At 39.4% G+C, this 17,396-nt stretch overlaps 1 protein-coding gene across 6 annotated transcripts in view; it reads right to left on the reverse strand.

Annotated features, from left to right (window-relative positions):
* The window catches only part of klc1a (kinesin light chain 1a), a 101,166-nt gene that overhangs the window by 45,431 nt on the left and 38,339 nt on the right, over positions 1–17,396 (reverse strand). For all 6 annotated transcript variants that reach the window (XM_060829227.1, XM_060829229.1, XM_060829231.1 and 3 more), the window contains 5 exons: positions 8,568–8,793; positions 6,542–6,629; positions 5,945–6,046; positions 4,457–4,630; positions 204–303 (listed from right to left, as the gene is read on the reverse strand). In XM_060829227.1, coding sequence (XP_060685210.1) covers positions 204–303; positions 4,457–4,630; positions 5,945–6,046; positions 6,542–6,629; positions 8,568–8,793 — 690 coding nt within the window. The remainder of the gene's footprint in view (positions 1–203; positions 304–4,456; positions 4,631–5,944; positions 6,047–6,541; positions 6,630–8,567; positions 8,794–17,396) is intronic.

Here is a 17,396-nt window from a genome sequence, read left to right on the forward strand (position 1 = left end):
CTGTGTACTTCCAGTCATTGTTAATTCAAAAAATTATCCATACACCTGGAAACCCCACCAAATTTCTGCATCAGCAACAAAAACAAAGTAAATGGGGGAGAAAGCTAACAGAATTTAAACCTCGTTCATGCTGACCTATGTCACAAAAATCAGTTAAATTGTGCTTGTCAGAATGGGGAAAAAACCCAAAAACATCTACTTACCATCCACACAACCAAACTCCCTTTCATGAGCACGAGTGAGAATCTCTTTATATAATGTTTCTGCTTGTTTGAACTTGCCTTGCTTTAGGTAGCAAGAAGCCTGGAAACCCAAAACACATATTTTATTCAAAAACATAGTGGAGTCCAGGGGCTTAACTGCAGTGAAACTTGCATTTTTAAAAATCCATAAAATTCATATAGAGACCAAGTAAATGAAGTAAAAGCATAAGAAAGTGTGACAAGCGTGTAATAACAAAAAAAAAGCAGAAAACAATGAAGTGATGGACAAGATATTAAAAAGGACAAGAATTCAAACCAGAAGTCTTCATCAGCAGAAATCCAAAGAACACTGCACAAGGAATAAATCCTGGACATCAGAGACACTGCCGATTGGAATTGTAGCTATATTCCACCATGACTCATAGCCAAGTAAGGCATAATTTGCTTACTTGAGGGTTGCCATATGCAATAAAGTCTAAATCATTCTTTCAGTACTTGATTGTCTATGAGATTTCTTAACAAGTAGCCGAATTGAAGCAGGTTGTGATGATTTATGCACATGCTGTTGAAAAAGGGCAAAGAGGAACAAATAGAACGCAAAGGCAGGTCAGGAAAACATTAAAGCAGACTGGAAATCAAAGGTCTCATAAAACAAAGTACAAAGGGAGAGGTAATGGATAAGACAGATCCTAAGTAGGTGCTATTAACAAGAAAAATATGAAGTTTAACAACGTAAGATCATAAAGAAACAAAATAAGTTGGGGGGAATGGAAAAATCAAGTTCAAGAACAAAATTCAGAACATGGCTGCTTTACAGAATATCTTCACTCAGTCTACATCCATGACCTCAACCTCACCATCAGCTCCCATTTGAGTGCACGGTCCTGCTCTCATATTTGCATTTCTGTCTTAGGTCTACGGCAATGTTCCAATGAAGCCAACGCAAGCTGCAGAAACAGTGTCTTGTTTTCCACTGGGGCATTTTACTGCCATCTGAACTCAATATTGAGTTCAACAACTCCAGACCATGAACTTTGTCCCTTCATTTTGAGATTTCCCTCCTCCCCGAACACCACCACAAGTTACCAGACGTAAGTTTTCATAGCATGTTGGTTACTCAAGTTAGGTATATTGCATAAGGCATTTTATAAACACAAACTCTTCAGAGTTTCAAACTTTGTGACATGCAGTGTGCTTCTGATTGAAGGGGGTGTTTTTATAATGAGGTCATACTGAGCACTTGTGCAAACTGACATGGAGACATCTTAGGTCAAAGCAGTGGCACCTCCTGGATTATATCAAAATGGAGAACGTAACCCTCTATCATTCACATTGTTAATTCAGCAAGATGAGTGGAGATATTTATTAAACACTATTCAAACACAGACAGTTACAATGTACTGTTAGAAGTGCTAAAAGACTGGTAGAAAGTCTTATCAATTTCGTGCAACAGGGGAAAAGAAAGTATTTCTTTTAAAAGCTGGAACCTTAATTTTTCACATAACGGAGATGCCTTTGAAGTGACTGCAGGCTTATTAGCAAACTTCAGTGTCCAATGTCAGTGCTTCAATAATAACAATTACCTAGATTTCATATATTATTTTTCAACTTATCATGGTCTACTGTAAAGTCAATTGAGTAATAAACAATGGGGATTTTGTCAGGTACTGTATGGAACCAGTAACAATTTAGAGGAATAATTGCAAGGGAAAATATTGTATTATAATGCAGTAGCTAAAGAGTGATAATTCCCTTCACCAAAAGACTGTAAACCATTGTAACCCGCTCTTGACGTATTGTTGTAATTGTTAAGCCACCTGCACAGTCTAGGGACATGGGTTAGTTATTTATTGAAATAATCAGGATTAAGTTTTATATAGTACTTATTCAAATCTTGTGTGGAAACCTTTTGTTCCTTGCATTTTTGGATCGTCAGTTGAATGACATAACTCTAAGTTTGTGAATGTGTTCCCGCTCAAGCTGATGCAACCTGCAGTAGCACTGCTTACTATGATTATTTACTCATTGATTCATGTACTTTATTTTCTTATTTTACAAACCTGTTCTGTGTAAGAAGTTCCATCCAGGCAAGAAAGAGGAAGCAGTGCTTAGTTTCTGTGAATAACTTGATTTAGGTCTCTGTCACTTTCAAAGGTTAGTTAGATATGAAAGGGATGTGAATTTTAAGGTAACTGAACAAATCCTAAGGCATTTGTAACCTTTATTTGTACACAAAAAAGTTAAATAAAATTTTTTTAAAAATAAAAAAGGGTGGCACGATGGCTCAGAGATTAGCATTGCAGCCTCACAGAGCCAGGGACCCAGGTTTGATTCCCTCCTCGGGCGAATGTCTGTGTGAAGTTTGCACATTCTCCCAGTGTCTGCATGGGTTTCCTCCAGGTGCTCCGGTTTCCTTCCACAATCCAAAGATATACAGGTCAGGTGAACTGACCATGCTAAATTGCCCATAATGATAGGTGTATTAGTCAGGGTAAATATAGGGTAAGGGAATGGGTCTGGTTGAGTTACTCTTCAGAGGGTCGGTGTGGACATATTGGCCCGAAGGGCCTGCTTCCATACTGTAGGAAATCTAATCTAATCAATTTAAGGTCTATGTACTATCTCAGCACAAAAGGTAATGCTGAAGCATTTGCAGGAAGGATGATCCATCGTGGACTACTCCAGTGGTCCCCAGCATTATGAATACCAGACTTCAGCCAATTCGATTCATTCTACTTGATATCAAGAAATTTAGGCAAAGGCAATATTCCAACATTACAATGGCAACATTCCAGCAGTAGTGTTAAAGTCTTGCACTCCAGAACTTGCCACTCTCCTCGCCAAACTCTCCCAGTAGAGGTACAATGCTAGCATCTACCCAATAATGTGGAAAATTGCCCAAGTATTTCCTAGAACAAAAAGCAGGACAAATCCGACTCAGCCAATTACTGCCCAGTGATGGAAGGACTCATCAACTGTGCTATCAAACAGCACTTGCTCAACAACACTCGGTTTCGGTTCCACTCGGGTCAGTCAACTCCTGACTTCATTGCAGTCTTGGTTCAAGCATGGACACAAGACCTAAATTTCAGAGGTGAAATGAGAGTGATAACCCTTGACGTCAAGGTCACAATTGATCAAGTGTGGCATCAAAGAGCTCGAGCAAAACTGGAATCAATATGTACCAGCCGGAAAACTCTCCACTCCTTGGAATCATACTTGGTGCATAGGAAGATGGTTGTTGTTGAAGGTCAGCGATCTGAACACCAGGACATCTCTACAGGAGTTCCTCAGGGCAGTGTCCTAAGCCCAACCATCTTCAGTTGCTTCATCAATGACCTTCCCCCAATTATAATGTCAGAAGTGGGGACATCCACACATGATTTCACCATTCATAACTCCTCAGGTACAGCATTCTGAGGAAAGGTCACTCAATCCGAAAAGTTAACTCTGATTTCTCGCCACAGGTGTCGTCAGACCTGCTGACCTTTTCCAGCAATTTTGGTTTTCGGCCCTCAGATACTGAAGCAGTCCATGCTCAAATGCAACAAGATCTGAACAGATTAAGGCTTGGCTGGTAAATGCCAAGTAACATCTGCACTACTTATATGCCAGACGATGACCATCTACAATAATAGAGGATCTAACCACTGCCCTTTGTCATTCAATTGTATTATTACTGCTATCAATATCAATGGGGTTACCATTGACCAGAAACTCAACTGGACTGGCCACATAATCACAGTGGCTACAAGAGCAGATCAGAGGTTGGGAATAACCTCCTGACTCCCCAAAAGCTACCTACCATCTACAAGTCACAAGTCAGGAGTGTGACAGAATACTCCTCACTTACCTGGATGAATGCAACTTCAACAACACTCAAGAAGCTGACATCATCCAGTCACTTATTTCATTGTGGTTTGTTGGATCTTGTTCCATGTTGATCAGTTCCAGCATTTTGCTTTATCACAATAGTGAACATAAATCAGTTGATATGAAAGCATTTTATGACATCCTGAGGTTGTGAAAGCTATATTAATACAAACTCTTAAAAGGTAAGAGATATAGAGGGAGAGAATGGGAAGACAGAGAGGGTTTAAATTTAAATTCAGGAAATTAATTTAAATGAACTAAGTTCAGTTTATTAACTGCCATTAAACTAAGATAAATATTATGTTATGAAATTAGAATGTCACATGCTGTTGATCACAACTTTTCATTTGTAACTATTTAATATGATCGTGCAGTCTTACCAAGTTGTTTTTTGTCTTTGCTACATTTGGATCATCAGGTCCAAGTTTTGTCTGATAAATCTCCAATGCACGTTCATAGTAATATTCTACTTCTTCATACTTTCCCTGGTTCTGACATAATAATGCCAAATTATTTAGCTGTTTTGCCACATCAGGATGATCCCTCCCCAGTACCTACAAAAATAAGCGTAAAGATTTTAATATATTCACTTCGCAGAGTGTTCAGCAACTCACCGTTTCTCAATGCAGATGCTCAAGTAACGAAAATTATATTCACATCAATGTTAAGAGATGGTCTATAAAATTTAAAATATACAGAGTTCATGAAGTAACAGACCTTATTAAAAGAAAAGCAAACAATTTTACAGAAGGATTCAACTTCCAGAATAGTGAAATTCAAATTGAATAAACAATGTGAATTAATTTTGATGAATTGCAAAATCTGGCAATGAGCATATGCCTGCCACTCTGATCTAATTGAATTAAGTTCCATCAATCTTCTGAATAAGTGTACTTCAATGTAAATTGGAGAATAACATTCAAAGTAGTCAAACTTTGCTTGACAAGATTACTGCAATAACTCATTTCTGTGGTTACAAATATCTAGATAATGACACTACCCATCACTCAAAAGACCAACTTTTCACTCAATTGCCATCGCTATTTCTAATCACACTACTTATTTCATACATTTTTAAACACGTGCATTCTTCTAAATTGTTTCTTTAGTAAATAGAAGGTTAGCAGTCAGTCTTAAGCCTTAATGCCTTATCTAAATGTATTAATATCCTGTAGAAGTAGAATGCCCACAATAGCAGGCAAGATTCAAATATTACTCAGTGATCTACACAAAGTTAAGATAACTGATTTTAATTTAAATTAGATTTCAAATTAAATTGGCATATGAAACTGACAGCAATGATATTTGTACACCAGCTTCGCAAATGATAAATTTCAAAGGTACAATCACCTTTGCAGATGAACATTTTGAGACAACACAATTGTTTTGCAACTAGACCATTCTCTTCAATGGTCTAGAAATCCCCAAAAGGCATAAATCTCACTTGCTAACTAGTTATACAGTTTGAAATGAGGACTCAATATTCTACTACAGGAAGATATCTCTTCCACATTTATCTAGTTCTCAAATGGGTCCAAATTCAGAGTACAAACTGCCTATTATTTTCCTGAAAGGAACCCAAGGTAAACTGGTTGTTTTGATGGTCATGTATAAACAGTAAAAATCTTTAGTTACCAGTAATGTTGCATCAGGTAGTCAATATACAAGATTTAATAACAGACACATTATGCTTTTGTTGCAGGACAGACAATGTATTGGTTCCATGTGATCCATCCTATATGGATTGCAAATTCACTTTTTATAGCATTGATGCAAAATGCAGAAGAAAACATTTCTGTTGAAAATGGTTTACCAAAATATTTCCTAAAGCACAACTTATGTTGAATCTATAAGTATAACATGCTGACCTTTTCACGTATTTCCAGAGCTCTCTTACACATGGGTTCAGCCTCTCTATATTTTCCCCTTTTTCCATGAAGCACTGCAAGATTATTTAATGTAGCTGCCACCTAAAAGGAAACCAATTAGATAATTACAAGGAAAAGCCTTATGATAAAGAACTCAATATATTCACTTCGCTAACTCAAGATAATCAAAGGTTAGATCAAAACCAGAAAAATCAAAATTAAATTCAATAAATAAAGTGTGGAGATTTCATATTTATGTAGTATATAGCAGTATCAACATTTATCAGAAATATATATTAGAAGATATTAGCACCTAAAACCAAATCAAATAAAATCAATGAAAGCTCTCTGGAATACTGCAGAAAAATATGATTTTTGGATTATGCACATATGGTCAAGGGTGTGCATGTAATGATTCTTTATAACTAAATGAATAGGTGATTCACAATTTAACCTCCCTACCTGCTCATCATTAAGGAAAGGGAGATGTAAACCTCAGCCTGTTGGTTTAACATGAAGAATAATTTAAACCTTACTCTAGATTTCCACACAAATAATGTACAGATGTAAAGTATGTTATGAAAGGGCAACACAAACCGCAGGGTGATCTTTACCCAAGGTCTTCTCTCGAATGGCTAAGGCATCATGAAGTAGGTTTGCTGCCTCTTTGTATTTGTTCTGGTCCCTAAAACACATTTTTCAAATAAAAAAAGGGCCACAATTAAAATTTATATGAATCTAATGTCTCAAGTGCTCAAAAAGTCTCATTTGCAAATTTCACTTGTACACATCTCTCTTACAAGCTAAAATTATTTGTTTGCATATATTCATTTGTGGTATTCACAATAAAATGAAAGTTAAACATTTACAGAATTATCTCAACTGTGCGATTTCTCAACTGTTATATTTGACTTTTGCTGAGAAAAGACATTTTGTCAAAACTATTCATCTTGCATTCATGTAGATATTCAAAATAATGTCATTGTACAGTAGGATAACATGTCTATGCTGTATGAGAAAAATGTGAGAATTGGCTTTTAAATAGATTCTGATTGGTAGAGGCATTTCTATACAGACTGGACCAGTTGGATTATGACATTCAGTTAAGTGCCAAACTTTATTTAAATTTTAAATTAGGCAGGTTGATTTTGGTTGGTCAAGACATTGCCTAGAAACAAACCAGAGAATGGCTGTTGCATGTGTGTGTTTTTTTCTGCCTGCAAAAAAAAGGACTCTGTCTATTAACATATGAATTTTCCAGGGTTTGCAATGTGGCATACAAGTGGAACTGGGTTCTGTCTAGTGATATGAAGTTTCTAGTGTATGTACATGCGTACCAAATTGCAAGCATGACTGAATCCTAAAATTGACTGTCATTGTAATTCTTTCCCACTCATGATTATTTAGCAAATTCTACCCAATTGAGGAATCCCATGTAACATTAAACACCATGCTTTTGAGTTTTGCCCACATGGTCTTGTTGGGTGCCTGATCTAAACAGCCAAATGCAATGTTATTTGATAAATCTTTAGCATATCCACCAGTACAGCCTACATACTATCTCACCAGCACCATTAAATGTAAACCTCACTTATGTTGTTACTATATAATAGGAACATGAATCAGCTAGCTTAGTGTGTTGCTGGAGGTAAACCGAGGAGTAAGGGTAAGCTGCAGTGATGTAGGGATGCAACATACAATTTACAAAGTTTAAATAAGCATTTGAGTAGAAGAAAACAGAATAATGCATCTCGTCTATGTCCCGTCTAAAAACCTCCTATACAAATCAATATGAACAAAAGTGGAGCAGTGAGTACAGGTTCAACTATGCACGAGTTATTCCTGTTGCCCTTCAGCAAAGCACCAAACATAATACAGGAAATTGTTTATTAACTGACAACTATGGGACCAGGAGCGTACCAGTTGATCAAATATTCTGGTTGATCAAGGAGTGTACATAACTAAGGTAAAAACACACACTAACTAATAGAAACATAATGCAACATTATTATACTTAATTTACAGCATAAATCACTTAAATAATAGCTTAATTAAAACTTAACGACAGGGCACCTTCTTACTTGCACTCTCAGCTGACTACTCAGACATTGTGGAGTTCACAATAATACAGTAAACTTCTGATGTTTCAGGTATATAACTTCCGCTGGTTTATCAAAAGTGCTGGTTCATTAGGTGCCAACTAAAACAAAAGTTTACAGTGTGGCATTTCCATTTCTCAAGCAAGCCAACATTATAATATCCAAATGATATGTCAAATTATGCACAACTTTATTGCACGGATTAGCTAGCACTAACAACTAAGTTCAGACTGTTTCAGTCACTTGTGGATATAGAGGTCATTGGATTAAACCTATGCACCATCACTGAAGAACATTATACACCTTCAAAAATCCTCAAACCAGGTACGAAGCAATTAATTATTGCTCTTAAACAAATTTACATTTTAGTTCCAATAAACATCTTACTGCTTCTGTAACTTGTAAAATGAAATTGCATAAATAAAGGCTCCAGCATAAGTGCTTTGTTCTGTAAGTCATAATTATTCCTTTCATAAATACTTTAAAAATTCATACTTTTCCATAAATAGCGATGTGACACTAACCTGTACACCAAAGCAAGAATATTGAGCATAGTAGCAACGTCAGGATGATCATGGCCTGATGTTTTCTCCAAATCTTCAAGAGCCTGTTTACAAAGAGGTACGGCTACTTCATACCTGCCTTGAGATGCATACTGTATGACTAAATTATGTAGGGTCCTTAGTCTGGCTGGTATCTCATAACCACCCTGCTGTGCTGCAGCAGCTGCACTGCTGTGTTGTTGCTGAACTGTAAATTGACAAAATGTTACCTTTAATATTTCAAGTTATAGGGATAGAAAAACTGTAGGTAAAATATTATCTATAAACATACTATATTAAATGTAACACAATTGTTGGAACTTTACTAACAGCCTAGATATCACATTAAAGTATTTTTCCAAAACACTCAGTCAAAACATTGGCTTATTCAAGCACTCAGAAGTTTTCTTTTAAGGATTTCAAAGTCACCCATTTTGATTGAGGCCTCTTACAAACATAACACCAATTATGTATCACTTTTTCCTTAGTTGCATTCAAATTATAACTGATTAATTAGTATACCATGACAGCAACTGTAACTTAATGTTAACTGCGTCAACTTTTTCCTATTTCAGAATGCATAACAATTTCAGATCAAGAGTAGGAGATATAATGGAAATGTTCAACTGTAAACAATGACATAAAAATACAGTAGGTCATTTTAACTCAAAATCTGATTTGCTTTATATCCATCAGCATCTCACCTAATATGGACAGAATCTATTAAGAATAAAAATGTGTGCTATCACACGAAAGTCTTCTATTTTAAATTTCCTATCGTGTGCAGAACATCAACAACAAAATGGGGGAAGGGAAATAATGAAAAGGAACATAGGGATAATGAAGAATGAAATGTAGAGCTAAGGGTATATATAGGAAAATAATGTTGACAAAGCTGCAGAATACAAGAACAAAAGAAATAAAAGGTGAAACAGGTTGCTCAAGCCTGCTCTACCAATTATGTGGTCATGTTCAACTTTGAGACTTAATTCCACACTGGCAGACCCTCAAATCCCACCCAATTCTCTTAGAAAATGTATCACATTCAGCCTCGAATATACTTGACCACAGAGTATTCACAAGTCTCAGGAGTAGAGAATTCCATAGGTCCATTGCTGTAGGCAAAGACCGTTTTCATCCAAGTTCAAAATGGTCGTGTCCTGGTCCTGAGACTACACCCTTCAGCACTCTATGCCCTGCTTCTGCTCCTAACAGCCCCTCTCCATCTACCTTTCAAAAGCCTGCATTGCAATATGATCACCTTTCGCTCTTCTAAACCTCAAATAATAGAAGCTTAATTTACTCATTTCTCCTGAGGACAATCCTTTCATTACAGAATTAATTTAGGAGACCTAAACAGTAAATAATATTCAAAGTGGTCCATCAAAACTTCAAAATTCCGTAAAGACTTTCTTACTCTTGCATGCCAATTCCCTGAGAATAAAAGTTAACACACATTCCTCATTACTTGCTGTACCTGTATATTTATTTGAGCTACTGTCTCTGAACATTTAATATCTTCTACCAAGTTAAAAGTGAAAAATTTCACATTTGACTAGAACAAAAGATCGCAAGTAGTAGGAACAGGATTAAATAAGGACTCTCCAGCCTGTCATTCATTAAGATCACAGCTGAATGGACCTGGGTTTGAATCTACTTCTATGCCAGTTCACCAACACTCCTTGATTCCTACATAATTTTAAAAACATGCACATCTCAGGTATGAATATATTCAATGACCAAGCTTCCAAAGCTCTCTAGGTATGGGAATTTATAAGATTCATGACCCTAAAAGAAGTTTCTCCTTAACTCGGTCTTAAATGCTGATTGCTTATTCTGAAACTATACTTCTGGCTCTAGACACCTCCACTCAAGGAAATATTCTCTGAACATCTACTTCGTCAAGCTCCCTTGATTTAATACGTTCCAATATGGCCAACATTTGTTCTTTTAAACTCCATGAGCATAGGCATTTTTATCCAACCTGTTTGAATGTTTTATGGTACATCTATGGAGCACTTAGAACTTGAACCCAGGAACACTACCGCTGTATCATAGGAGCCCCCCTTCCAATAAGTATGCACTCAAACTTTCCTTATAAGCTAACACTGCATCTGATCCTTTTTTATTTCATTTGATTAATCATAATCACATGTACCTAGGTACAGTGAAAAGGTTTGTTTTGTGAGCACTACAGACAGATCATAGGAAACAGGACATACTCCTATTAACATTGTTATGATCTGTAAGATCAACATTATTTGAAGTTAGAGAGGTCCATTCAGCTGTCTAATAACAACAGGGATGAAGTGTCCTTGAACCTATTGGTGGAGTGCAAGCTTCCTTATCCTCTGCCTGACAGAAGAGGATGGAACTGATGCGAATGCATTTACCCCTCCTTAGAAAAAGGCCACAATTGTACACAAAGCATCAATAGCCGAGATAGTAGATGCTTTTGGATGCAGTGCCAATCAAGTGGGCTGCTTTGTCCTGGGTAGTGTCAGGTTTCTTGAATGTTATTGGGGCTGCACTCATCCATGCACATTGGGAATATTCCATCTCACTGTATTCCAGCATACTTGTGCCTTGTAGATAGATGGTGAACAGGTTTTTGGGAGTCAGGAGATGAATTACTCGGTGCATTACTCCCAGCCTCTGACCCACTCTCATATCCACTGCGTTTATGTGGTGATGTCCAGCTGGATTGCTGGTCAATGATAACTCCAGGATCTTGAAAGTGGCAGATTCAGTAATGGTAACACCATTGAATGTCAAGGGGCAGTGGTTATATTGCCTCTTGTTGGCGATGGTCATAGTCTGGCATGTGTGTGGCATGAATGTAAATTGCCATATGTCAGCCCAAGCCTGGGTATTATCCAGATCTTGCTGCATTTGATTATGGACTGCTTCAGTATCTGACGAGTCACAAATGGTGCTGAACATTCTAATTATAGGAGAACATCCCTACCCCACGATCAAGGGAAGGTTATTGAAGACGCAGATGAAGGTGGCCTAGGACATTACGTGAGGAACTTCTGCAGAGGTGTCCTGGAGCGGAAATAATTGACCTCAAACAATCATGACTATCTTGTGTGTCAAGTATGACTCCAACCACCAGAAAGTCTGCCCCCTGATACCCACCGTTTCCATTTTTGCTCGGGTTCCTGATACCACGCTTGGCCAAATGCAGCCTTGACACCAAGGGCTGTCACTCTTACCTCACTTCTGGAACTCAGCTCTTTGTCTATGCTTGAACCAAAAGCCGTAGTGAGGTAAGGAGCTGAGTGGCCCTGGTAGAACCCAAATTGTGTGACTCTGAGCAGGTTATTGCTTGATAGCACTGTCAATGACACCTTCCATCACATTACTAATGATTGAGATTAGACTGATGGGGCAGTAATTGGCTAGGTTGGATTTATCCTGTTTTTAAACTTCAGGACATACATGGGCAATTTTCTACATTGTTGGGTAGATGCCAGTGTTGGAACAGCGTGGCAAGGAGAGTGGCAAGACCTAAGCACAAGTCTTCTGTACTTAGATATAGATGTACAGGCTAGAACGTTGTCAGGGCCCACTGCAGTATCCAGTGCCTTGACATTCCTTGACATCACCTGAAGTAATCAAATTAGCTGAAGACTGGTACCTGTAATACTGGGGACCACTAGAGGAGGCTGAGATGGATCATCCTCTCGGCACTTCTGGTTGAAGACTGCTCCAAGAACTTCAGCCTTACCTTCTTCACTGATGCACTGGGTTCTTCCATCATTGAGGATGGGATATTTGTGCAGCCTCCTCCTCTAGTGAGCTGTTCAATAGTTCACCACCATTCACGACTGGATGTGGCCAGACTGAAGAACAGAGAACTAATCTGTTCATCGTGAGATCGCTTTAGCCCTATCACTTGTTGTTTATACTGTTTGGCACATAAGTAGTCCTGTTTGGTAGCTTCACCAAGATTGATACCACATCTTCAGGTATGCCAGGTGCTGCTCCTGGCATGCCCTCCTGCACCTTCCATTGAATCATGTTTGATTCCCTGGCCTGATGGCAATTGTTGAGGGGGGCTGGCCAGGCCATAATGTTGCTGATTGTGCTGGAGTACAATTCTGCTGCTGTTGAAGATCCACAGTCCCTCATGGATGCCCATCTTGAGTTACTAGATCTGTTAGAAGTCTGTCCCATTTAGCACGATAATAGTGCCACACAACACAATGGAAGTTATTCTCAATGTGAAGGCAGGACTTCGTCTCCACAAACACTGTGTGGTGGTCACTCTTACCGAAACTGTCGGAAACAGATGCATTTGCAGCTGGCAGATTGGTAAGGATGAAGTCAAGTTTTTTTTTCTCCTCACCACCTGCCACACACCCAATCTAGCAGCTTTGTCCTTTAGGACACAACCAACAGTAGTACAGCTACTCAGCCACTTGGTGATGGGCATTGAAATCCCCCTACTTAGAGTATATTTTGTGCCCTCGCTATCGTCAGTGTTTCCTCTACGTACTGTTCAACATGGAAGAGTACCAATTCATCTGCTGAGAGAGGGCGGTACAAGGCAACTGGCAGGAGGTTTCCTTGCCCATGTTTAACCTGAAGCCGCGAGACTTCAAGAGGTCGTGAGCCAAAGTTGAGGGCTCCCAGGGCAATTCCTTCCTAACTACATATGACTGCCACCACTTTGCTGGTTCTGTCCTGCTGGTGGGACAGGACATATCCAGGGATGGGGCATAATCATACTCTCAGAATCGTAACTTACAATGTTAGCCTGTTGCTTGACTAATCGGTGAGACAGCTCTCCCAATTTTAGAAGTAGCACCCAGATCTTAGGAAGGAGGACTTTGCAGGTTTAACAGGGTTTTGCCATTGTCTTTTCTGGTGCCTAGGTCGATGACAGGTGATCAGTTTAGTTTCTTTTTCTAAGAGTTGGTTGCGATTAGATAGAACATAGAAAAATACAGCGCAGTACAGGCCCTTCGGTCCTCGATGTTGCGCCGATCCAAGCCCACCTAACCTACACTAGCCCACTATCCTCCATATGTCTATCCAATGCCCATTTAAATGCCCATAAAGAGGGAGAGTCCACACTGCTACTGGCAGGGCATTCCATGAACTCACGACTCGCTGAGTAAAGAATCTACCCCTAACATCTGTCCTATACCTACCACCCCTTAATTTAAAGCTATGCCCCCTCGTAATATCTGACTCCATACATGGAAAAAGGTTCTCATGGTCAACCCTATCTAAACCCCTAATCATCTTGTACATCTCTATCAAGTCACCCCTAAACCTTCTTTTCTCCAATGAAAACAGCCCCAAGTGCCTCATCCTTTCCTCATACGATCTTCCAACCATACCATGCAACATCTTGGTAAACCTCCTTTGCACCCGTTCCAGTGCTTCCACATCCTTCCTATAGTATGGCGACCAAAACTGCACACAATACTCCAGATGCGGCCGCACCAGAGTCTTATACAACTGCAACATGACCTCAGGATTCCGGAACTCAATTCCTCTACCAATAAAAGCCAGTACGCCATATGCCTTCTTCACTGCACTATTTACCTGGGTGGCAACTTTCAGAGATCTGTGTACATGGACACCAAGATCCCTCTGCTCATCCACACTACCAAGTATCCGACCATTAGCCCAGTACTCCATCTTCTTGTTACTCTTACCAAAGTGAATCACTTCATACTTAGCTACATTGAACTCCATTTGCCATCTTACTGCTCAGCTCTGCAGCTTATCTATAAGCTGGGCGGCACGGTGGCATAGTGGTTAGCACTGCTGCCTCACAGCGCCTGAGACCCGGGTTCAATTCCCGACTCAGGCGACTGACTGTGTGGAATTTGCACGTTCTCCCCGCGTCTGCGTGGGTTTCCTCCGGGTGCTCCGGTTTCCTCCCACAGTCCAAAGATGTGCGGGTCAGGTGAATTGGCCATGCTAAATAGCCCATAGTGTTAGGTAAGGGGTAAATGTAGGGGTATGGGTGGGTTGCGCTTCGGCGGGTCGGTGTGGACTTGTTGGGCCGAAGGGCCTGTTTCCACACTGTAAGTAATCTAATCTATATCCCGCTGTAACCTGCCACATCCTTCCTCACTGTCAACAACTCCACCGACTTTCGTATCATCTGCAAACTTGCTCACCCAACCAAGATTGATACAACTGAATGGCTTCCTCAGCCATTTCAAAAGGCAAATGAGAGTCAATCATTCTGCTGTGGGGCTGGGGTCATATGCAGGCCGGACCAGGTAAGGATGGCAGTTTCCTACCCTGAAGGACATCAGTGAACAGATGGATTTTTCATAACAATCAACAATGGTTTCATGGTTATCATTAGACTCTTAATTCTAATTTTTTTTATTGAATTCAAATTCCACTATTTGCAATAGCAAGATTCGAACTCAGATCTCCAGAACATCAGCTCAGCTTCTGGAGTAAGAGGTAAAAACAATGACTGTAGATGCTGGAAACCAGATTCTGGATTAGTGGTGCTGGAGCAGTAAAATCGACGTTTCGGGCAAAAGCCCTTTATCAGGAATAAAGGCTGAAGTGTGGAGAGATAAGCTAGAGGAGGGTGGGGGTGGGGAGAAAGTAGCATAGAGTACAATAGGTGAGTGGGGGAGGGGATGAAGGTGATATTAAGATAGTAAGAGTTTTTGTAGATACTTAAAGATTTAACAAATCGAGTACTGATGCAATTAAAGAGTATCTGGGGAGTTAATAATGGAACAGTGGATGAAATAAACACTTATTTTGCAGCCACTTTCACAATAGAGAATACAAATAATATCCCAGAAATAGTTGTAAATCGGAAAATGAAAAGAAAGAAGGCACTCAAGAAATTTATGATCACCAGGGAAATGGTAGCAAGTAAATTTGGGACACCTAGATCTACAAACAGCCCCCAAGCCATATACCATGCTGACTTGGAACAATATCACTGCTTCTTTACTATTGCTGGGTCACAATCCTGCAATTCCCTTCCTAACAGCTTTGCAGGTATGCCAACAGCCAAATTTGCAGCAGTTCAAAAAAAACTCAACACCAATCTCTATAAGAACAAATTACTATAGATGCTTCATTATGTACTGAAAGCAAAAATGTGAGAGATCACAGTGAGTCAGAGAGCAACCATGGAGAGGGAGCAAGCTAACACTGAGTGTAAATGATCATCAGAGCTGAAGCGAGGAGGGGGCAGCATTTATGCTATAATGTGGAAGGGGAGGTGACTTTGGGTGTAGGGTGCTGGTGAAAGAAAGATATTGATATTTCAGATTAAGTGATCAGATGTGTGAACAGCAGAGCAAAGGTGTGTCTCTCGCGAGAGTTGAAAAGACAAACAATGCCACTGTGATTTGGGTGGGGGTGAGTAGGGTGGGGGGAGGAAATGGGACACACACACGATAACAGAATGTAACAAGCTAACAAAAAGGGAAGAAATGATTCACAATTTAAAAGGTGTTGAATTCAATATTAAGTCCAGAAGGTTGTAAAGTGCCTCATTTGAAGATGAGATGTTGTTCCTCCAGTGTGCGCTACAATTCACTGGAACACAGCAGCAGGCTGAGTACAGAAATGCGAGCAGGACGCTGTGTTAAAATGACCTGTTCAGGGTCATGCTTACACATGGACGAGAGATGTTCCGCAAACCGGTCTCACCCCAGTGGGACTATCTGTGCTTTCAAGTCTGGCAGGAGACAAACCATTGTTCTGCTATTCTCACATTCCAATCACCTAATTTGAACTATCAACATTTTTTTCTCCACCATTACCATACAACCACTATTCCCACACTGCACTCCCGTAACGTTACCACCATAAATGCTGTCCCCTCCACACTTCACTTCAGCTCTGATGAAGAATCATCTCTCCACGGATGCTGTCTGACCCATGGCAATCTCCAGCACTACTGGTTTTCAAAATCACTCTCCCCAGGACAATCAGCGATAGGCAATAAATGCTTGCTTAACTACTAATGACCATATCTAATGAAAGATTTTTGTTTTTAAAAAATTGTTGGAGATATGAGCTGCCAAGTCCCTGGATCATGATGGACTTCATTCGTGGACCTTAGAAAAAATGGCTAACGAGATAGTTCATGTGTTGGCCATTACAAAACTCTCTGATTCAGGAAATTTTCCATTAGATTCGAAAGTAGTAAATTGCTTCATTTTTGAATAAAAGATCTAAAGTAAAGCAAAAAGCTTATCATAGTGAAGTTATTAGAAGCTATGATGAAAGATATTTAGGGGGTGAACTTAGAACAGTTCAAGGTAATACAGTAGAGTGAAAATGGTTTTGTTAAAGGAAGATTGTGTTTAAGCAATTAAGCTCTTTCAAAAAGAATGACGTGTTGAATAAAGGAGAACCATAAATGTCATATCATAGGCTATTGTGGAAAATAAGTTCTCTCAGTCACAGGCAGATATCTTAAATCATCTTGCTCAGATGTGTGTGTTACAGAATGTGGCAATATCTGCAGGTGGGATTTGAACCCAGGCTTTAATGGCCCAGAGGTTTTGTCAAAACTCAGATTGGATCAGGGACTTTTAAATCTTCAATTGATCAGCAAGGCAGCCTTTGTGTAGAGCCGCAGAAGATGAGGAAATACTAAATAAGTATTTTGCATCAGTGTTTACTGTGGAAAAGGACATGGAAAATATAGAATGAAGTGAAATAGATGGTGACATCTTGAAAAATGTCCATATTACAGAGGAGGAAGTGTTGGAACTAGGGTGAGGTTGCGGCAGGGGGGGGAGAAATGAGGAAACTGTTGAAGTCCACATTCTTGCCCTGGGGTTGAAGTGT

Source organism: Hemiscyllium ocellatum, chromosome 8, assembly GCF_020745735.1.
Source record: "Hemiscyllium ocellatum isolate sHemOce1 chromosome 8, sHemOce1.pat.X.cur, whole genome shotgun sequence".
In the NCBI taxonomy this organism is placed as follows: domain Eukaryota; kingdom Metazoa; phylum Chordata; class Chondrichthyes; order Orectolobiformes; family Hemiscylliidae; genus Hemiscyllium; species Hemiscyllium ocellatum.